General features: G+C 42.7%; 3 protein-coding genes across 3 annotated transcripts; 1 reads left to right on the top strand and 2 right to left on the bottom strand.

Annotated features, from left to right (window-relative positions):
• Positions 1-229: 229 nt before the first annotated feature.
• rnf20 (ring finger protein 20, E3 ubiquitin protein ligase) lies at positions 230-9972 on the bottom strand. Its single transcript, XM_075481289.1, has 22 exons — positions 9888-9972; positions 9421-9601; positions 9226-9294; positions 9017-9115; positions 8553-8700; positions 8259-8447; positions 7993-8108; positions 7551-7697; positions 7391-7465; positions 7160-7279; positions 6637-6816; positions 6423-6558; positions 6184-6305; positions 5909-6065; positions 5468-5795; positions 4803-4920; positions 4468-4617; positions 4161-4373; positions 3807-3932; positions 3555-3695; positions 1887-1991; positions 230-979 (listed from the first exon to the last, which is right to left on the bottom strand). Exons 2-22 carry the CDS (start codon positions 9589-9591, stop codon positions 803-805), a joined length of 3087 nt encoding a protein of 1028 aa, XP_075337404.1. The 5' UTR covers positions 9592-9601; positions 9888-9972; the 3' UTR covers positions 230-802.
• A 2145-nt stretch (positions 9973-12117) lies between these two features.
• Positions 12118-14920, top strand: aldob (aldolase b, fructose-bisphosphate). The gene is made up of 9 exons (XM_075481294.1): positions 12118-12211; positions 12813-12925; positions 13011-13222; positions 13311-13365; positions 13480-13640; positions 13726-13809; positions 13889-14063; positions 14170-14369; positions 14667-14920. The coding sequence occupies exons 2-9, from the start codon at positions 12814-12816 to the stop codon at positions 14760-14762; spliced, it is 1095 nt and encodes a 364-aa protein (XP_075337409.1). The 5' UTR covers positions 12118-12211; position 12813; the 3' UTR covers positions 14763-14920.
• Positions 14921-16134: 1214 nt separating this feature from the next.
• On the bottom strand, positions 16135-21161 carry LOC142397717 (uncharacterized). The gene is made up of 7 exons (XM_075481293.1): positions 21078-21161; positions 20700-20859; positions 20489-20599; positions 19393-19449; positions 18891-19046; positions 18675-18788; positions 16135-18041 (listed from the first exon to the last, which is right to left on the bottom strand). The coding sequence occupies exons 2-7, from the start codon at positions 20829-20831 to the stop codon at positions 17991-17993; spliced, it is 621 nt and encodes a 206-aa protein (XP_075337408.1). The 5' UTR covers positions 20832-20859; positions 21078-21161; the 3' UTR covers positions 16135-17990.
• Between the last annotated feature and the right edge of the window lie 1405 nt (positions 21162-22566).

Below are 22566 nucleotides of genomic sequence, written 5' to 3'. Positions count from 1 at the left end.
TTAAAAAAAAAAAAAAAAAAGCCTTCCCCTTGTTACTCCCTTCCTTGCAGCGTTTCTAACGACTCTTTCCACACGCCTGGATCTTCTGGGAGGGGGAGGAAGAGGAGGAGGAGGGTGCTGTTGCACGGGGACTTGCACACTGGGACTTGTGGTTTGATAACCCGAGTCAATTGTTTAAGATTACTCGCATAGTTTGAAGCTTGACAAACGAGAAAACGGAGGCGGCACACTTTTTTAGATCAGTTTAATAACTAGCAGAACCAGCAATTATACCGCACCAAACCAGAGGATATTAAAGATTTCTGAGGCAAATTGCAGGAGGATTTCAGATTTAAGAAAAAGATAAACACATTCATAACATACATTCACACACACACAACATAAAATAAACGTGTGCAACTCTAGGAGGAATGCTGTTTTCTCACTGCACTTGCCTTTCTCTTTGTATACTGCTTTATTAGCCTGTTTTCAAATGCGAACACACCCACCCACACACACACACACACACACACACACACACTGTAAGCTTAAGTGTGTGATGCAACCACTCTTTCTGCACCAAAGAACATTTGTAATGTAGCGGATACTGGATGAGGGGGGACCTTCAGTCATTGTAAAAAGAAAAAGAAATGCTCTTCCACTCAGAGCATCACTGAAATTATCATGTGACATCACTAACAGTATCCTGCAAGAGGAGGGGGCACGAGTGCAGTGCAGAGTCTCGCTCCAGGCAGTGTTTGTACCACCGCTCATCTTGCTGACCCGCATTCCTCTTCGTCCTGAGCGAGAGGGGATCGTGGACTCAGCCGATGTAAATACGATGGAAGTCGTTTGCTCCGAAGGCGGCGTTGCATTTGGGGCACTTCCTCTGCCGGGTGTCGTAGCGCGTCTTGACGCACTCGAAGCAGAAGACGTGGAAGCACTTTGTCAGGACAGCATCCTTCACCCGAGAGTTGCAGCAGGGACACGTTAGGCGAGCCTGGGAGATGGGAAGGAAAGGACAACGCTGACCGTTTGGTAATGACTGAATGCCTTGTGACTACAGCCGATGCTTAAATAGTGTAATTCTAATGAAATAAAAATACAAATGCAGTTTGAGCTGATGTGTGATACTGAAACTTCCCATTAGGTTGGAATAAAAAGCGTTCTACTCTGTCCCTGTGAAAAAAAAAGAGCGTGATCACACTAAAAAGAGACCAGGAGCACTAAATATGCACGTTTTTGACTTCAGGGGTTCGTATCAAGGAACGCGAGGATGAGTTCGGATGCTTGGTTGACTTTTCAGGTGCTATGAATCCAAGCACGAAGACGTGCTCATCGGAGAAGTTTGACTTGCAGACAAGCACTCTATAAGAGTTCGATGAGAAAAATCCATTGCACTGTCGAGGCTCGACAGTTACAGCCTGCCTTAGTTAGATTAGCACTGAGACTGGAAAATACTGTTACAAAGGTACAGATAAAGATACAAACACCTTGTCAGAAGATAACAAAACCAGTCTAAAAGTAGTTCAAAAACTACTTTTTTTACATGCAGTTTTGTTCTGGACTACAACTCAATAGAAGTTACTTGTACTTTGTGTGTACGCTTTAAAAATAGTTTTAAACCCCTGTCCAACGTTGCTGTGTCTAGACAAGATAAAAAAACGAGAGCTCTTATTTCCTCTGGAAAGTGACAGATTAGTCAATTCATGATAGATTTCCCAAAATGTCAAGTTATCATTTATATAAACAAAAGACTGCAGGCAAGAACAACATGAAAAACACAATGGAAGCCGACAAATCGGAATCTTTGGAGCACAAACAATCATCCTGATGCGGTCCACAAACGGAACGTCACATGAAAGCCGGCAGGAGTCATTTTTCCGTTTTGTACCCCTGAAACTCACCTTGTAGTCATTAATCTCTTCATTGAGGATGTCATCTCCACTGCTGATTTTCTCAGCTGGTTTCTTGGCCTTCTCAATCTTTCTCCTAAGTTTGGAGATGTCCTCCTGAAACACATGAACAGCTGTGAGGAAAAGGAGTCCGTTTACCACGCTTACTGTTGTCTCAATAACGGAACTGCATCAACACGGCGCTCTCATGCAGTCGGCGTTGGGAGTCTCGGACAGAGAACTTTACCAACGTTATCCGAGCCAAAACCTTGGGAGCACGCCACTCTTGTGCTAAACGGCTTCACAGAGCAGAGCAAAGAAACAAAACCGAAACGTGCAATTCCGTCCAGATCTGACACCAGTTGTCGGAGGAAAAGCACGATTCTGAGCTCAGACATGCTGTTCCTGAGAAAATGAAAAAACAAACAAACAAACAAACAAAAAACATCAACAAGCTGAAAAACAAAAAACATTCCTATTTCCAGATGTGACCATCAAATGGATTGATAAGGAGCCTTTCAGGGGCACCTCTCTATAAAACTGGAGCTTCAAAATAACGTCATCATTCTGAGCATATTGAAAACATAGAATACAATGAAGCCTTTTTTAAATTTTTTTAATTTTATTTTTTTTAAACATGGGCATCATCTTTCACTTCTAGCTACTATGTGAAGATATCCAGATTTCTCCCTCTCCTACCGGGAGTTCGAGTTTAGGTTTTAAACCAAAACACTTCCAAAACTCTATGAAGGAGAAACAATGGAGTCTTTTGAGGGCTCAAAAAGGAAAAGATCCGTCTTTTCACTACTTCACTACTAGAAATAAGACTTTATGTACCACAAACATACACGCTCAACGGTTGCCTTTTCTTGGAGGACGGGCGTAAAAGAACCCAAGAAAAGATTGAACTATTGGTTCGAATTCAATTAATGGAACTGATCGCATACGAAAACAAGGGAGTATAGGTTCCCGGGAGATGCACGTGGAATACCGTCCTGAGCCTCAAAAGTGACTGACTCTATTCAAAATATGGTGCAAACGGGGCACTCCGAAATGTACTGAACTCAGCTCAGACACATGCAGGTATGCTGAAGTGTTTCGTATATATGTAGAAAATATAAACATCTGGAGAGCAGCGAGACTCTTTGAAGAGGCTTTTTGTTTAAAGGTGGTGCAGGTTCTGCACAGGTTCTGCGCAGGTTCTGCGCAGGTTCTGCAAACATTCGGCTGTACCCTCGGTGACATTGTCCGAGGATTCATTAGAACACAGCCGCCGGTCTTAAGAGACTTTCGGCCTTTTTCTGGACCGGACTGTGTTCTTCCTGACAAACGTAACCGGAAGCTTCCACGGTCAACCACAGACATTTATCAGCCAGGTGAGGTTTTTTTTTTTTTTTTCCCCTTTCTTCTTCTTTGGTTTTGTCCAACAATGTATTTCAAAGGAGTCACGATCGTCAGGAAAAAAAGCCAAATTCTTACTTACTCGCTGTTTACGTTTCAAGTCAACAGTGCTGTCAGCCTGTTATGTTTAACTCTATGTGAAGGCCACTGAAGGATAACATTAATAAATCTTTTAAATGTTTAAAAAAACAACAACGTTGGCATGCGTTTGAAGTGTAACCTGCACTTTAAATGTTTTAACGGGCACTTTGAAGGCCGGCCTTCTGCGTGTCCAGTTACCTGAGCTCGTCGGGCATTGAAAGACTCCTTTTCCCTGGAAATGCTGTTCTCCACGACCTCCTCTCTGACCAGTTTGAGCCTCTGCTGAACCTGTTCCAGCTGAGTCCTCAAGTCCTCTGACAGCTGCGCAGATTCCTGAGCCTGGAGGACAAGGACAGAAGTCTTTGCTTTGACTCTTTAGAAGGAGCTCACCCTGTTGGGAATCAGTTGGACTCTGCAGTTGTGGCTCGTCGTTACTTATCAGTATGTCACCTTGCGTTTGTTCATGTCCAAAGCTTGTGTTCGAAGTGACAGCTCTCTCTCGGCAGCGTTGATGGTGCCCTGCAGGAGGCGCTCCTTCTCCTCGAGCTTCCTCACCACCTGCAGCTGTGCGTCGACCTGTTCCGTCACAGAACGTTAAACACAGCCAGTAAACACCAAGGGTGCCACATAATCTTTCACAGGATGTTCACTAAAAGATCATTTAAAGGAGCATGATCACAAATCTTTTATTTTTATTACTGATTGTAATGCTTTTTGCAATTAAAGTCGGCAACAAATGAAGCGAGGCGGCTGTAAAGCCCCTGTTGCTGGGACTGCACTTTGTGGAGCCGCCCGGTGATTCACCTGAGTTTTCAAAGTCAGGAGCTGGTCGGCAAGCTCCTCCTTCTCCTCTTTCAGAAGTTTGTGAATCTGGTTGGACTTGATTCGCTCGCTCATCAGCTTGAAGTTGGCGTCGTCTTTTTCTCTGAGCTGCTGCATGAGGCGGATGTTCTGTTCCTGCATGTCCTCAAAGGCCTGGCCTGTCACGTCCATCTCGCTCAGCAGTGCGTCTTCCTCCTGCCGACGGAGCAGCGAAGAGGGAGTGTTGGAGAACAGAAGGGGAGCCAGGCAGAGGATTTGTGAACAGAATCAAAAAGGACAGCCAACACACCTGTTTTGCGATGGACAGCTTCTTGTTGAGGGTGTCGATCTGCTCCTCCACAGAACGGATCTTCCTTAGAGCCTCTTCGTCGGCCATTTTCTTGCCTTCCCTCCTCTCCCTCTCCTCCAGTTCTCTCAGCCTTTGCCACAGCTCCTCTCCCTGAAACCAGCACCAGATGAAAAATCTGTGGTTATCAAAAATACCATGTTCTAAATCTAAAAAGGAGAGACACCACACAAGCATCTTGATGTCATGTTAAAAAATTGCCCTATGGCAACAGTTGGTTCCCCTTCCCCAGCTCTGCTTATTAATTGTCTGAGTGCAGACTGTGGAGTGCCGCTCACCTCTGACTTTGCCTTCTTCTCTGCAGCCATGAGCTGAACTTTGTCCCTCTGCTCCTTGGGCGCGGAGCGGTACATGTCCAGGAGCAGCTTCATCTCCCTCTGGGATTCCTGGGCTTTCCTGTGTAGATACAGTGAGAATTTCAGGGGGTAAAAATGGAAAAAAAAAAAGACAAAATACGACCATCATCTAAAATAAATCATGTAGGGTCAGAAATCCATAAGAGCCTTTTTGAAATGTTTGAAAAACCTTAAAATAAAAGATTATGAAGGATGAAGCTTCTGAGTCTTTTAACGGCAAAACATCAATTTTGTTAACCTGCTGCATGTTAAGACTGAGTGCTGACGATTAATAGAAAGAGAAGGCTCATTCAGCCTCTCACTGACCCACAGAAAACATCACGTTTCAACACGTTTCAACACATTCCAACCCCAAAAAGTCACACACGCACTGTCGTTTTGTTGGACCAACTTTAGCCTTGCTTACAGCCCACATTTGCTGTAGCATTGTTTTTTTAATATCCAGCCACCAGATTTTCTATAAAGCCAGGATGTGGACCGTGTTAAAACCAGGTGGCGGCTCGTTCTTTTGGCTAGGCTGTGCATTTGTGGATGCAGCGTTATGTCAGACCTTTTTAAAAATCTTTGTTTAAAATGTCCACACATACTTGAGTTCTACTCGGACGATTTTCAGCTGCTCCATCTCCTTCCTCTTGGACCCTCCGACCATAGACAGCCGCTCGCCGGCTGACTCCTCAGGCTGGCTGCTGCTCCCCGGCTTCTCCTTCTCCTCCTTTATCACGCTGCTGTTGCTCCCGCTGCTTCGGGTGGGCTTCTCTCTTTCCTTTTCCTTCTCTTTCTCCCGTTCCCTTTCTTTCTCCTCTTTCTTAATCATGTCTTTTTCTTTCTTTTCTTCCTTCTCTTTTTTCTCCTCCTTCTCCTCTTCCTTCAGGCTTACCTCAGTTTCTACGCCAGGCTCCGTTTTCACCGAGGCGCCTTTAGAGAGACAATCGGACAAAGAGGAGGAGGAAACTGTCAATCCAGTTGTGTCTTCGCAAGTACCAATAATAATCAAAGATGAGTTAATCTTTTAGTCAAGTGTTAGTTACCAGTGCTGCTGGGTGTGGAGGAGCCGTTGTCAGGCTCTGTTTTGACCACGGGTTCCCCAGAAACAGCCGGGGTTGACGGAGAGGTCGTCTCATCCTTCACGTCCATCTCTGTGCTCGACTGCGATTGGAGAATGGCGCTGCCCTTTAAGGCGCGGACCTGCACATCAAACGGACGTCTTTCAGTGCGACCGCGCTGCTGTTTTTGTGCCTCGCTGCAACCTTCAAAGCTATTAAAGTTACCCAAAACGGCTTGCTTCATTTCCCCTCTCACCTACCTGGTTGAGCTCAGCTTGTGTCTCCCTCAGTCTCAACTTGTATTTCACCACCTCTCCCTTCAGCTGCTGGTTGTGGGTTTGCAGCGTGCTTATCAGATGACGCATCTCCCTGTTGATAGGGCCTGAGAGAAAAGCAGGGAGTCAGAGTGAGAAGATGAGGCATCTACTGATATCAATCTTTAATGCCTTCCAACGCAAATAATGCATATTGGCTGTATGTCAGAAACCAAGTCGGTAACCTGCTTGCTCGTTGGCAGCTAGAGTCTGTTCGAATTCGATGCGCAGCATCTCATACTCCTTCTTGACCTGAGCCAGCGTGTCCTCCAGTTGAAACACTTCTGTGCGCACCTTCCTCTGCAGGGCCACCTCGTCGTTCTGCAGTCAGAGGGGTTCAGAGTGAGCGAAAGGTGGTCCGGACAAATACAGACACACACACACACCACAGCAACGCACCTCCATGTGCTCCAGCTGCCGAAGGCGCGCAGTCCGTGTGGTGTTGAGGCGAGCGCGCGTCTCATCTAACTGAGACTTGAGGATCAGCGACTCGTTGTAGAGCACAGAAAACTGGGACTGCAGACAGCGATACTCCGAAGTCTCTCTGACCAAACCCTCAGCTCGATTCACCAGCTCCGTCTGAGAGGGAAGAAAAAAACCCAAACACGAACCAGATAAAAATTTAGAGGGGCAAGGGCGCAGCGGGAAAAATATTTAGCACAAGAAAAACAGGGACACAATTCGCAGAGCTGAGTTGTTGCTCATGCGTGGCTTATCCCATTCAGAAGTCATCAGACATAAGTGTGTCTGTGACTTTGGGTTTTCATTTCTTCGAGGCCCATGGTGAGTAGTTTTGTGATAACGTGTAGCTTCATGGTGACGTCTGTCGGTTTGCAACAGTAACTTTGAATGTACTGCCAAGTGGCAGATTTTCTCATTCTGAGCACCAGAGTCGAAACGGTGCCGTGTTTGATAGAAATACCTTCATGCTGCCGTTGTCCTGTTGAACATTTTGCAGGTCCTGCTCCAGCTTCTGCAGCTCGATGAGGCGGTTGTCTGCCAGCTCCCTGTTCTCCTCCAACTCGCTGTTCATTTCCTCAAACTGTTTCGAGAAGAGCACAAAAGCTGAGGCGCGCAAACAAAGTCTCAAATTCCGCAACACTTCTTAAACAAACAGCAAACTTTTCCATTCATGAGAAAAAAGCAGACAAACCTTTCTCTTGTTAATAGTGATGGTTCCACACACACTGCTGGCCTCCCCGCACACTTTATAGCCTTTGCTATTTACCTGGGGAGCACAGTGTTACTACAGACATGTCATACTGACAGAATATAACCATCAACAAAAAGCCCCAGCACATCAGCACGCTCACCCGCTCCAGTATCTCGCTCAGGTGCGCGTTCAGTCTGTTCTCTCGGCGACGGATCTTCTCCATGTCCCACTGGAGCTCCTCGATGCGAGCCTGCAGCTCGCTGACGCGCTGGTCTGCTTTGTTTGCGGCGCGACCCAGGGACCGGGACTGGAGAGGACAGGGAAACACGGACAGCCCATAAAAAGATCTGATGGAAGCGCAACACTTCCAAAGCAGCTACGAAGAGATGACTGACTGAATGAAACGACCCAACAACGGAGAGAGAAAAAAGCCGTTTATGCAAGAAGATCGACGGGCCTGAAAGAACTGTTTGATTATTTGTCGACGAGCAAGTGATTAAAGATGCATAAGCTCTCTTACCAACAGCAGGCGTCAATGTGGTAGACAAATAGTCCAAGGGGAGTGTTTTATGTATCAGAGACTAAGGACATCAAATTTGTACCTCGCTGGTCATGTGACTGTGCTTCTGCTTGAGGTCCTCTGTCAGCTGTTGAAGCTGCTCGTTTTCACTGGTCAGCAGGGAGTTCAGCTTGGAAGCTACCTGCCACAAACCGCCCTCTGAAAAGCAGGAATAAAGTATGTAGTAGATGCAAACTGGATTAATTTCTCTTTGCGCGCATTTGATATTCAATCGTATTCAGTCGCGCTCCACTGCAACACGGTCATCATGCGCTCGTTCACAGAGACTCTCACACAGTTTTCTCTCACCAGCTCCACCAGAGTCCACCTCTGCCTTGAGCTGGTCCACGGTGCTCTTCAGACTCTCGTAGATCTCCACCACACGACTGGCCTGCTTCTGGCTGGACTCCACCCTCTCCTGGAGCTCTGCCTCCATCTCATCACTGGTGCTGCTTGCCAGCGTGGCCAGGAAGGAATTAGAGGTCTCTCCCTGGTGGCCTGATTGATCAACACAGGAAACAAGGTATTGGCTTTGAGTTCCGATTCTTCGTCTTTGTTAAATGTCATCGTGTGGTTGCTTTACTGTGCCAGGTCTGCTTTTACCTCGGTCTTTGGCCCTCTCCTGGTTGGAGTCACCATCAGGTTCCGGAGTTTCAGGCTTCAGACTCCGTCCCTCAACCGATGGGGATTTCTCTGGTTCGGAGCTTGCTTGTTCATAGCGCCTGATGATCAGCTGAACATTTTCATCAAACTGAAAGAGAGAGAAAGCTGGTTTTCGGAAGGGTACAGAAAGTAACATTTAAGACTTTTCAATACTTTTTTGTGTCCAATCGTCTCCTGAAAACATTTTTTTTCTTATTTTCATTGTGTGTGGCATTTAAAAGACTTTTCAAACATTAACTTAAGTCTTTTCACAACAAATAAGGCCTTCATTTTGGATAGATTAACTTCAGACTTTTTAAAGATCCTCGGACACCCTGGCATTGCATCCCATTTTGAGTTCTAGCTCTTCAAAGATATGGAAACCGTTAACGCTGATCTACTGCTTTCATTGTACGAATGCTTACCTGGTTCCAGTATCTGTTGAGGATGAGCAGGCTGGCATCGTCCGTGGCCTGCCGGGTCTCCAATCTCTCAATTCGCTCTCGCAGCTCGTCCTCAATCACCTGCAAACCAACAGACTAAACTTTATAAGACTGTAAAAAAAACAAGGCACAACAGCAGCATTCATCATTTGTGTCTGGGGCTGTAAATATATATGGGAGAATAAATTCACCTGTCTTTGATCGAGAGACTCTCCCAACTTTCTGTTCTTAGTCTGGAGCGCTTTGATGTCTTGTTCTTCCTGAAAAAAAAAGAAGAGATTTCATCACATGTAACCAAAACTGGAAATAAAAGACTTAATCAAACAGACTTGACACTTCTGTGATGAAGGTTGATACATATGACAGGACAATGAAGAGAGGCTCACTGAGTTAGACACCCCTCCCAGTTTGATGACCGTCTCCACCGCGGTGCTCCCTCCAGCCGCGGCGCTGACACCGGGACCCCCGTCCTCTCCTTCCCTCTCCCTGCGCTTCTCTGGGGGGGCACCGGAGGACGAGGCTCCGCTGGAGTCAGCAGGACGCTTTTGTCCCGACATCCTCCGACTCCTGAAACAAACACAGAGCCGGAAAAAAAAAGAGGATAGTGAGTGGGAATTCAAATGTACCCAATGACTGACTAATCGTATTCCCTAATGTGTATTCCCATATGTTACACTTCAGTGTTTCAAAAATAAATCTAGAGCTAGCTGAATGAATCAGTCACCATACGGGCTAACGTTAGCCATTAGCTAGCACCAGCTCCAGATGCTAAGTGGGTTCATTTGGAGCCGGTTGAGATATGCAGTCACTTTGTTATTATGTCTGTAATGCCAACAGCTCATCTAAATCTTACCGATTTAAATGCTAAGGGTTTTTAACTGAATCTGTCTGTGGATGTTGATGTTGCGGCTCCTTGCCTCTCGGAAACGGAAGTATTCACGCTCTTGTGGAGGCAACCCCCAGCTGACAGTGCGCCCCCTGTTGCCGCGGAGGGAATTACACGGGTTAACACCCTTCTTCGGTTTTACTGCTGGGCTATAAACCTTTACATCTTGCCGCCTACTTAGCCTACGTATCTAAATCATGATCTTATAAAGAACTAATGCTATTGATACTTAATTCAGTTTTGCACATGTTTTCAAAATGCATTGATGTGCTGGGTGAACCTGTATGCTGGCATTCACACAGACGTTACTTTGACACTGCCACTGACCTGGACATTTCTGCAGCAATTTATGAAGTCTGTGGTGCGAATGTGTAATAATTTGTTCCATATTTCAAACAGAACTCTACTCTGATGCTTCAGACCCTTCTCAGATTTACAGACGTGTCCATCCTTTAATATTTCAAAAGTAAACTTCCTTAAACTTACGTGTTCAACTCTTTATTTTTGCAATTTTGCTTATCTGTTCAACAGTCATAAAGTTCTTTGAGTTCCCCTCAAGAGGAGCAAAGACTAACCTTTAAACATTAGATGATGTCACCTTTATATCCTGCAGACATCTATACTTCGCTAACTAATTAATATGATCACATTATTTGTTAGATATATATAGAGTTTAACCAAAGTCCAGCACTCTTCCACATGATAAGGCCACCGGATTGCATTACAATGCAAGGCCTATTTTGTTAGTCAGTGGTTGCCAAATACCCTGAAGATTTTAGCTTTCTGGAGATCTGAAGCTGCAGTAGTTCTGCAGCTTTCATTGTTGGGTCCAATGGAAATCATAGATGCAATATAATGATATACATCTACTAGATCCCAAACGTTATGCTCTCACTCTAAAATTATTTTCTTTGTACTGCACATGAAGGACTTCCCTCGAAAACCTTAACAAAGTGTTTATCTAAGTGACATAGACTTACTTTTTACTGCGGCTTTAGCATTATATCCACCAAAACATCCAAACCGACAATTGTCATGTGCAATCTTTTTGGTTACCCTCACATACTTGTTGGGATAAGCGGCATTCTTTGGATAACATGCATTGTGGTCCTGGCTAGCTTCTTTTTGGAAATAAATCAATGTAAAAACCAACACTGGACTCTGATCTGTAATATCAAAAAGGGTTATTGCGCAGGGTGCAGAGTCCAGGTTGTGCAAAAGCTGGCTCGTCATTATTTGTAAGTCACAGACACAGCTCAGGCTGGGGGTTCAAAGATCCCTGATGGTCGGTCATGGATGGGTGCCAACACCAAACTCCACTGAAAAACTTTTGTCCAGTTTCAGTGATCAATATGAAAACTGTCAATGCATGACGTGCTTGGCAAGGAGTGTGACGCATGAAGTGGATACACAACAGTTAGTGTGGAAAAGCAGCCTTCGATCAACATCAAACAAATGGAATATCCTGTGTACGAAAATCCTGATTCTGATCCTCACTATAATGATATGAAATGGGAGATAATGAAAGATCCTCTTGGTGTAAAATGCAGACAAGTTTTACGAGGCATGTTTTAGCAAAATGAAAAAGCGGAATTTACTAAAAGAACTTACTGACTGCCCAAATATCTATAACTTGCACAATTCAAACAAGCCGTGTTTCAGGTAAAGAAAGGTGGAAACATACTTTATGACTCTGAGCAAGATGTGAGTTTCACCAACTGAGAAAAAAAAGGATTTGAATTGATTTGTGAGCTCATAAAAGCAAGATTTTAGCTATCCTGGAACAACTCTTACGTATAAATGTGAACAAATTCATTCCAACTGTTTCACCAGGACAAAAGGAGAACGGAAACCCAAATTGCAACATTGCAGCAGGCCTTTACATTTCAACATGTCTCAAAGTGCTGCAAAAGCTCACAGGGAGCACGCAGAGGGGGCGGGGCTGATCAGGACTTGTGTCATTAGTGCAGACATCTATTTTTCAGTCACATTGTGTTTCCTTGCATGTTTAAATCTCAATCTCAGATCTCTATCTAGTCTATAAAGTCCACAGAAACACACCCATGCAACACCATGAAAACCGCCCCAGGAGAGTCTGACCGGGCCAATTGCGTTACCAGGGTGACACCCGCCCCCGCCACATCACGAGCACCTCCCCCACCTACCCGGAGCAGGCAATAAAAACAGCTTTTCACAAACGCTCGGTCTTCTTCATCATTCCTATCGCCGTCAGGAGTCAACTTGGGCCATTTGCCACTTTTAGTGTCGTCGCTATTTGACAAAACTCTCAAGTAAGAATGGGTTTTAATGTTTGTTGCTTTTGCACGTTTGCAAAATTGCAGGTTCCTGCAGAACTAGTTTGTGTGTGAAGGCTTTCGCATGTTGAAAAGTGTCCAACAATGGACTTGACCGCAAAACTAGATTTTTTTTTTTTTTCGAGGTATTGAGTCCGCGGTGCTACTGGTTAATAAGGATGTTTATTTGTTTTACAGTTTGCATTTGTGTATATGTTTTATTCTGACAGAGTGGTATATTAAATTCAAAAGCTGCCCATAATTTATGATGATTTATTCAATTCAAATGATGAAAAAGGTTTTAATTCCTAACTTTTAATTCAAGCTTTCCTCAATGCATTCATCTGCAGAAAGCATTGTTTAAACTTGTGGCAACTTCAGGGTTGCACACTGAAAACCAGATCTTATCTGTTTTGAAGGCCAAAGTTCAACCATGCCAGCCAAATATTTAACTGCAGAGGCAGCACAAGAAAAGCAGGATATTGGAGTTTTGTTGTTGGATAGGAAAAGATTACAATTTCCTCATACCTGAAGTTTTTTTTTTTTTTTTTTTTTTTTTTTTTAAGGCTTGTCAAATAACCCTTTTTGTCTCCATCAGGATGACTCATCAGTTCCCATCCCTGTCTCCGGAGCAGAAGAAGGAGCTCTCTGACATTGCTCAGAGAATCGTGGCTCCAGGAAAGGGAATCCTGGCTGCAGATGAATCAACAGGTGAGCCTCGCTCTGTTATTATTTGATCCTAAGGTGTAACTGCCGTGTGCAACTGAAAGAACATTCCCATGCTCCTCTTGTCAAGGCACCATGGCAAAGCGCCTGCAGAAAATCAATGTGGAGAACACAGAGGAGAACCGTCGCTGCTTCCGTGAGATTCTTTTCTCCTCTGATCCCTCCATTGCCAACAGCGTGGGCGGAGTCATCTTCTTCCACGAGACGCTCTATCAGAAATCAGACAGCGGCAAGCTTTTCCCCGAAGTCGTCAAGGGGAAGGGGATTGTTGTTGGCATCAAGGTGAGGAGGCTGCAAGAAGAGTTTCTTTAAATAAAAACCTGTTGACACTTTTGAACCACGCTAACTTGGTTTTGGCTTTTTGATGTAGGTGGACAAAGGCACAGCTGGTCTAAACGGAACAGACGGAGAGACCACCACACAAGGTGAAAAAAGAACTCCAGTTTCACAGAAGGAAATTCCAGTCTTGACAAAGATTTTCTTTTCTTGGCAGATTTCTGTACGATGATGCAAACATAAACATTGTGTGGCTTGTTTAGGTCTGGACGGCCTGTCGGAGCGCTGCGCTCAGTATAAGAAGGACGGCTGTGACTTTGCTAAGTGGAGGTGTGTGCTCAAGATCTCAGGCAGTTGCCCATCAGCTCTCGCCATTGCAGAAAACGCCAATGTCCTTGCCAGATACGCCAGTATCTGCCAACAGGTGTGTGTTGCACCTTTATCCTACGTCAAGGTCAACAAATGACTCTAAAACCTGTGACTCATTTGTGTAAACTTGTCTCCTCTAGAATGGCCTGGTGCCAATTGTGGAGCCAGAGATCCTGCCTGATGGTGACCACGACTTGCTGCGGTGCCAGTATGTCACAGAAAAGGTAAACACAGCACAGAAAATGAGGGAATTTTCCCATTATGAGATGAACGCCCACTTATACGGCACCTGTTTATCTTCAGGTCCTGGCTGCTGTGTACAAGGCTCTGTCTGACCATCACGTCTACCTGGAGGGCACTCTGCTGAAGCCCAACATGGTCACTGCTGGACACTCCTGCACTAAGAAGTACACCCCTCAGGAGGTTGCCATGGCTACAGTGACCGCTCTGAGGCGCACTGTCCCTGCTGCAGTACCTGGTGAGTATCTTTTACCCAGCTTTTCTCCGACGATAAATCAGTTAAAATAGTGTGGCGACGTTTCTTTCTTTCTGGCACAAGTAGCATTCTCTTTGCATCTTTCCAGGCATCTGCTTCCTGTCTGGAGGCCAGAGTGAGGAGGAGGCCTCGCTCAACCTCAACGCTATAAACCAGGTGCCGCTCCACCGCCCGTGGAAGCTCACCTTCTCTTATGGCCGTGCACTCCAGGCCTCTGCTCTCGCAGCCTGGCAGGGCAAAGCTGCCAACAAGGCCGCTTCACGGGAAACTTTCTGCAACAGAGCCAAGGTGAGCCTTACAGGGCACGAGTGGTCCTCACCAAAGCTGAGTGGACACGATTAAGCCATTCACTCCCATCAGCAAGGACTGTGCACAGTCCACAGTAACAAAACTGTGGACTGTGCACAGTCCTGGCTCTTAAATAATTCTTATCTTGTATTACCCAACTTCATGCTGCCTGGTAAATGATTGATTCTGCAAAGCTTTTTGTCTGTTCCGTCCTGCACTAATGTGGCGCATGTAACTTGGCTGATCATTAACACTTAAGCATTTGACTTTACCCTTCTCCCCTCTTTTTTCCATCAGATCAATGGCCTGGCTTCCAAAGGAGAGTACAAGCCCTCTGGCTCAGCTAACCAGGCCTCCATGCAGTCTCTGTACACTGCCAGCTACGTCTATTAAATACTGTGAACACATAAACTGCACAAGGACCAAATATGACATCCCTCTCCTTGATGTCCTTTCATGAGCCACCAATGCCAATGGAGGACTTCCAACATAATGTTAAGCTACTGTTTGTCTACTTGATGAGATGAAATAAATTAAGAACCCAAACTGTTTGATGTTCTTGTAAGTTTGTCATGATTTCAGAGCCACAAGATTGATATTCAGACTGGCAAAAATGCAGACGTATATCTATAGAAATGAAACAAAAGTGCTCCTTTAGTTTTATTTAACAAAGAGAATATATATTTAGAACATCAGATGCTGCCAAAAACTGAAAAAGAAAAAAAACTCCCAGGAGGACTATGGACATTCTGATATCGCAGTTTGAATAAACTCAAGACAGAAATCTGCAAACCAAATGGCAGACCAGTGTGGGTTTTTTCTTTTTTTTTTTCCAGCTGTAAGAAAATTTGGAAGGACTGCAAGTAAATAATTGTGAAATGGAGTTGCAGCTGAAAGTGGTAGATTCAATGACGGTGATAGTTTTAAATAAACAATGTGCTAAGCACAGCATAACTAATAAATGCTAAGCTGAACATTACAGCAAGAAGAAATGATAAAGTTTGAATTGAGGAGCGACGAACACTTTTAAACTTTAGAGGGGGTGTACAGTAAAATCTGTTATTACTTTCCACAGATATCATGGTTGTTTGCTTTGAGGCTTTCATTTAAAATCTGATATGCTGTAACATCACTGTTTTCTGTGGCCTTCAGCAGGCACATGGTGTAGAGGAGAGCTTAATGGTCACTCTATAGTATGTAGTGGATTTTTTTTTTATCAAAGTGGGCAAGAAGATTACTCAAGTAATTAAGGGAAAATCCAGATTTTGTCTTTCTTTATATTTTATTCAAAGGCACATAGCGTTTGAATAGTCTCCTGTCTGGGCTCTGCCAGGCAGTGAGCAAAGAGGAGAAATACACACATTCATTTTATACCCCAATCAGGTGGGGGCTATCTTTAAAGAACAAATAAGGCCCCCTTGCTCTGTGCTCTGTTCTATATCTGAGATAAGAAATATTTCGAGGTGCCTCTTTATGACCCCCTTGAGCTAACCTCCCCAGAAAGAATCAACCATAAACCTTTCCCCCAATGGAGTAAAAATCTGTTTTCCCTCACTGACCATACAGAAGGGGTCACAGGTTGAATAGGTCAGAGGGAAAGCAACAGACTTTGGATGAAATGAGACAACTAATACAACTAGTACTTACTACTAAAAGACTACAACTAAGAATTTTCCCATCACAAGTACAAGTCATTAAATGCTTTTTATCACCTTTTTCCCATTTTTTGATTTGATGACGAAGTTCTGAACAAGTGATCCACAGATTCACATATGTGTATCTCGTATGAGACAACAGATTCGATTTTAATATCAAAATACAACATTTTTAAAAAAGTGACGTGGTTCAGTAAAACTTACATTTACACGCTGTTCAGAATTAGGACATTTTTCACTTTATATGTGAAGTGCTGAGAAAACACGGTTAGTCAAAGTACAGTCAAACTTGAGTAGAATCTCAGTTTGATATTTTGTCTCTGTTTTTCTTCAAATGTGAGAGACAATAACCTGATGGAACCAAAAGAAAAATAACAAGAAGATAACAGAATGACAGGGGACACAAAGCTATTTTTGATGTTCTTGTTACTGTATCTGCTGTCGACCACTCTACATTAAGTCCACATTTTCCAAATAAGTAAATCACACACGTTTGTAGTTTACTCTTTTCTTACACAAGTGATACCCAAAAAGTGGGGTGAAGAAATGTGTGCACCCATTATGCTGCTTACTGCTTCCTACTTGACATACACATGAAAATAAACTGCTTTAGGACAAAAAAATGATATTATAAGCATCAATTTTGGGTAAAGGTAAAAAATGTTAGCAATCATGATAGAGTTACAGCTGAAATAGTATTGATAAACAAACACAATTTTCAACTTTGGAATTGCTCACACATAACAAATTGATTAGCCAAGATGCTTAATGTAGAGGATTAACGGGTGAAATGGAGGAAAGGTAGAAGTGTTGATGTTTACTTAAGTAGAAGTGAAAAGTACAGGCTCTGAAAGGTACTTCTGAGGTACATGGTAATACCTGCCTGACTTCATTCACAAAGAATTTTTCTTTACGGCTATCAACTTTGAAGAATTAATTGAAATAAGGCTGTGGGTGAGGAATAACTTGAATCTGCGTCGTCTGCAGTGTTTTCTGGTTTAACATTTTTTTATGTCAGTAGTTCCTGACCCAATTTCATGGAAATTATGCCACATATGATGTACCTTAGAAATGGAAAGTCAGAAATTGGAATTATTAACAAATTCCTTATCAGTACCTACATTACAAGAAATGAGCTAGCTGCTACAGCTCTGTCAGTGCTTTGTCTGATTTTTCATTCAATCAAGAATAACAAATGAAAGATTTTATGTGTACTTTATGTTTCCCGTGAGCGACACATAGTAAGTTGGAAGTTGGAAATACAGTTACTATCGAATGCAGCATTACATATCAGTCTCCATCTTGCCTGTAACATCTGCTGTGTGCTGATCGATACACAGAAAGAGTGCTAATTTCTAAATGTTACTGACCCATCCATGGAGGTTGAAGATGGTTTAGATATCGCAAAAGAGTAAAGTGATGAGAAGGAAACAATTATCCCCCTCGAATGAATGAAAACAAAAGCAACAAGCCTCCTTTGAAAATTTGAGAGTAGAAAGTGTAGATATTTGTCTTAAAATGTAGCATGTAAGTAAAAAGCAGAGATAGCTGAAAATTCTTATTTGTACTTTGTTTCTCCCCGCCTCTGCCTGTGGGATACGTTAGCTACAATATATTGGGAACCACTTTGATAAAATTGGGTGATGTTACATAACCATAATATATATATTTTTTAAATATAAAATCTGATGTGCACCTTATGTCGCTGTATTTTCTATGACCCATACAGAAAAAAAACAAACAAACCTCAAGTTAAAACATGCTGGAAAGATAAATGGGACAGTTGTATTCCCCTGAACTCACATGATAAAAGTAATAACCTTTCCAGATAGTCTATACATAAAGCATAACAATCAGCAATACATTGCTCTAAGGCAGACACAGTTACGGTACATTTCACAGGGTACAAAAAGGGCAGTGAAAACAGTGTCAGTGAAAACAGATTAATACTGTAAGAGGGCTGCTCTCAGTTTGACGTTGTGTCACTCCGTGGCTGTGGAATATGACGGATAATGATCTGATGAAAAAGAAAGAAAAGGACAAGAAGGAAGCAAAATAAATAGCAACTCAAAGCCACTGAATCATACCATTTCTGACAAATGACACCAGAATTCTTCCGGTTGCCGACGTTTCAGCGTGTCTTAGACAGATTTTTTTTATCGATACTTTTTACGCTTATGAATTTAGGCTTTGTCTATTGTAATTTTTAAATGTCTTCATTTGTGATCTTGATTAATTCTTTCTTTAGTTTTGTAGGTTGTATACAATTTTTGAGGGTGATCAAATATACCTGTAAGTATGATGCCTCAACATTACACAAAATTCAACGATGATACAAAAAAGATACAACCGTAAAAAACAAGATTTTACACGATAAGTCTGAAAACACAGCATTTCATCAAACGCAACAGATCAAAATAACATGTTCCGAAACACAAGATTTTGGGTTTTCTCGTTTCTCATTTGAAATATTTTACATTTAGTCAAGCATCTTTTTTTGGAAAATGTCTTTTTAGAAGATTTTCTATTCTATGTTTTTATTTTCATTGTTACTTTGCTGCTGTGCTTGATCCCATGCTGTGTTTTTGCCTCTGCCTGTCCTAAAAGAAAACGTCTGTTTCCCATAACGAATCAATGAAAAGTGAATTACCTGAGTGTGCGTGGATTTTAAGGCAAAACGTGCAACAACACACAGGAAGATGAGAATTGCTGACACGCACAGTGAGGAAAGGAACAATATGACTTCAACACCAAAAAGCTGTGCCTATAATAGAAAGTTAAGGGGATCGTTATTCCTTTTTTTGTTTTGGAGAAATTGCATAGTTCCATTTAGCTATTTAGAAAGAAAAAAAGGGTGGCAACTCACCACCTGGAAATAGGTCCAGTCGTCCCCACTTGGATGATCATAGTAATGATGCCTGTGGATGAGGAAGGTGTAATAGCCAAAGCAATGTATCCTGTAGCCTATAGAGACTATGACTCCCAAGAGGGTAACCACATTCATGGCCAGACACACAGTCACCTGGGAAAGGGCAGTTCAGCCACACGTTAAGTCGTGTTTAAAAGGAAGCACACCCTGTTTCAGTTCAAGAGTTTACATCAGGACATAATAAAAAATCATTCGGTCCTTACCAAGTCTTGAAATCAGTCAAATACAAGTTCATATGAACAACACAAGGTATATCTCACTGTGATGTTTTTTTCAACAAATATGTCCTTTTTCTAATCTGTAAAGCCTTTAAATGAAAGAAAAATGGTGCACTTCTTTTTGCTCATGATTTTAGGTAACTGAGGGGCTATCATGAAAGATTATGAATCAGGAATAAAAGTGAAGTCCTACAACCAGAGGATAAAACAAGCAGACTTACCATCCTCTTGGATGGATGTAACTCAGTGTAGATTGACAGGATTCCACAGACAAGAAACTTGAAAGAAAAACCAACCGAAAAAATCAGATTGTCACGTCATTTTTACCAGCTTTGCTCTCATGTCTTGTTTACTTATCAGAGTGGGAACTCAAGAAATCACCAAAGCCTATTTGTACTGAACACAATAGATGGCTTTAACTCTATTTGAGTTTCTTAAGCATATTCAGTGCTACCCGCTGCTGCTGTTTTACATGCCGTTTCACAGATATACGATGCAACAGAGGGATCAGGAGTTGCATAACTCACAACTAGTTAGCTTAACTTATCACAAAGGCCCTCTCCAACAAAATTCAAGCCTACAAAAATCTTCTAAAATAACATTCTGTAGCTTTGTTAAACTAAGCTAACAGACTGGAAGGTTTCCCAAACAGCACATTTTCCAATCCAAGATAACATTTGAGATAATAGGCTGTTCACAGACAAACACCCAAGATGCTCAGGAGACTGAGCCACCTGAACCTGGACTCTTTGTTCCCTCAGGAAACCATTTAGTGGTGTGTTCACTTTCTGAAGTCACTGTGGGTTTCATGTGTCAGTACGTTGATAGTAAAGATTTGGAAATATTTGAAATCAATATAAAACGATTTCTTTTAACTTGCAGTGATCTGATATGTTCAGCATTTGGACATGAGAAGTAAAAACTAACAGAGATGTGATATTAGAGGGCAAATTCTGCACGGCGTGCGAAAAAAACACGACCTTGAAGGTAGAATGCAGGATCTTCCGCATACAAAAGATAAGCCTCAAAGTAAGTGCTTTTGAGGTTGGCTAACTTCTCCTTATTGCAATGATTGTGCTAAGCAAACAGACCAGGCCTTTAATCCTGCTAAAATTGAATCGAGACACAAGAGGGTGGTGTTTATCTTCTCACTTGCTTTTCAGCAGGAAACATTCAGTTATTCCACTCAGCTTTGAAAGCTTGCAGGGGCAATAAGAAACTGCTCCGATCATTTTCAGCAAAACTGTTTCTTCTAAATGAAAAGTACATTGTGTCGGTGCAAATGTAGCGAATCTAGCCAGAAAAAGTGTGACGTACCAGAGCTCCCTGCCAGAAGGGGACATAGATTTTGTAGGAGGTGTCAGTGTTTTCACCAGCCATTACAAACCCCATGAGCACCTCAGCGCAGCCACACATCAGAATGATAATCTGGGAGGGAGAAGAGAGAGTTTGGCTGCAAGTGTGTACACTTATGCACCAGTTATAGCTGACCAATTACTTTACATTTATCTAAAAGTAGATGTATTACCCCAAGACTTCTGGGCTCTCTTTGGACAAAGCGATGCAGTGGCTTGCTGTTCATCAGCATCGTGTTGTCTGCCTCCCGATTCCCATCATTTCCAGTGGTTCTCTCTCTAGTTGTTGACTGAGTGTCCTCCATTGCAGGTATAATGCACAGCTGCGTTTGGCTATGGGTGGAGAGAGCAAGAATTCATAGCACCAGATGCATATTCTCCTCCTCACAGCACAGATGTTATTTTGAGAACCTACGAGGCAGATTGTTAAATAGCAGAACAGATGTTGTGCAGCAGTAGTAAGCCTGTTGACTGCTACATGCAAAAGTGTAAAAACTTTTGTGTAAAAACAAAGAATGCATTTATGCAGATAAAAACATGAAAAGACTCACAAGGATTTTCACGTAGAGAAGGAGCGTGAAATGTAATGGGAAGGGGATGTTGTGTGTCGAAAGAGGAAGTGTGGAAATCTGAGATTTCTCTTTTTTTTTCATCAAGAGGAGGAGCTTGGGGTTGTGCAAGACATTCACAGGCTGAAGCCGTTCCTCTGGGCAGGGTGAGCTGTGGTCACCAAGTCAAAGTCAAATCTCAGTAAGAGCTGAGAGCATATGAAGGGAAAAAGGCTGTTCATGTCAAAAAATAACAGTACAACGAAGGCCACACACATCTCTACTGAAAGCCGCTGTTGTTGAGCTGCTCCAGTTTGTATTTCAGACCAAAACCAATCTCATTTATTCATTTTTAATTTAATCATATTTTCTTTAAATCACAATTGTTCAAATAAATCTTTGATAAAAAGTTTTGATGGTGAGTTTGTATCATTAGACTGTATTGACATTTCTCACCATTTTTTGCTCTTTTCATATCATGCCTTCTAAGACATTGATCAGAATAAATTCCAAGATTTTTCAGATATATACAGCAATATTTGTTCATTTCCTGTTGCTTTCTCCTTGTCATAAACAAGTGGACAGAGGTCAAAGGTGACTCGACTGTTCGTGTCGGACCTGTGAGGTTGTTAAGGACCCAGGCCGTCTCACTGGCCAAGGCTGGCCGGGTGTGCAGGCAGGCCTGAATTAGTGCACACAGGGCAACAGCGAGGTGAACGCCACCCGCTTGAGTGCCGAGATCTTCAACAGGGCAGGATTCCAACACCACCCCATATCAAATATTATTCTAAATTATACTGCTGTATTAGTTTAAATGTTTATTGTATAAACAAAAACACGCTATTAGTGGATTTGTCCTTAATTTTAACCTGCCTTCGCACAACAAAAATAATTATCTCTATACATGTTCACTCATCTGCTCTTTTCATACTATGCCTTAAAAAAGTATCCATGTTCATGCAATTAGCAGACGCTAAAGACAAAGCGACTTCAAAATGAGGATATGACATTAAAGCTAACGTCAAAGCTTCATAGAAGTAAAACCACTATTCAAGGTCTGTCAGAAGTGACAGGGAAGAGTGTAGAGATAGAGTGCAGACATAGAGGGAAGTAGAGAAATAGAATTGCAGTGGAGGGGGTGGGGAAGTACAGGGGAAGTGCTAGGATAGGAGATGCTCTCTGAAGAGCTGGGTCTTCAAGAGTTTCTTGAAGATAGACAGTTCTTGTAGTGGTTGGTAGGTCATTCCATCATCATGGAGTTACACAGAAAAGAGTCTGGATTGTCTTGTATGTGGTGTAGGCACTGCTAGATGACCAGCCTGAGTGACGACCGGAGGGACCTTTGCGATCGATCAGAATAAACTCCAAGAAATTTTAGTCATCTAAAGGATACTTGCTACTTCTGCGTTACTTGTCATACACAACACAAATAACTACTCTAATCTAATTCTCTCATGTATAAATATATACATATATATGTAATATATACATA

This window comes from Odontesthes bonariensis, chromosome 13, assembly GCF_027942865.1.
Source record: "Odontesthes bonariensis isolate fOdoBon6 chromosome 13, fOdoBon6.hap1, whole genome shotgun sequence".
Classification (NCBI taxonomy): Eukaryota; Metazoa; Chordata; class Actinopteri; order Atheriniformes; family Atherinopsidae; genus Odontesthes; species Odontesthes bonariensis.
This window is presented reverse-complemented; position numbering and strand designations above follow the sequence as displayed.

Coding starts and splice junctions, on each gene's coding strand:
- rnf20 (XM_075481289.1), bottom strand. CDS start 9,591: ATGTCGGGACAAAAGCGTCCTGCTGACTCCAGCGGAGCCTCGTCCTCC. Junction 9,116..9,225: donor AGTCTCTCGATCAAAGACAG/GTGAATTTATTC, acceptor GTTGGTTTGCAG/GTGATTGAGGACGAGCTGCG. Junction 6,817..7,159: donor AGGACAACGGCAGCATGAAG/GTATTTCTATCA, acceptor CTTCCCTCTCAG/ACGGAGCTGGTGAATCGAGC.
- aldob (XM_075481294.1), top strand. CDS start 12,814: ATGACTCATCAGTTCCCATCCCTGTCTCCGGAGCAGAAGAAGGAGCTC. Junction 12,926..13,010: donor GGCTGCAGATGAATCAACAG/GTGAGCCTCGCT, acceptor CCTCTTGTCAAG/GCACCATGGCAAAGCGCCTG. Junction 14,370..14,666: donor CTTTCTGCAACAGAGCCAAG/GTGAGCCTTACA, acceptor TTTTTCCATCAG/ATCAATGGCCTGGCTTCCAA.
- LOC142397717 (XM_075481293.1), bottom strand. CDS start 20,831: ATGGAGGACACTCAGTCAACAACTAGAGAGAGAACCACTGGAAATGAT. Junction 19,450..20,488: donor CCTTCTGGCAGGGAGCTCTG/GTACGTCACACT, acceptor TTTTCTTTCAAG/TTTCTTGTCTGTGGAATCCT. Junction 19,047..19,392: donor TACATCCATCCAAGAGGATG/GTAAGTCTGCTT, acceptor GCCCTTTCCCAG/GTGACTGTGTGTCTGGCCAT.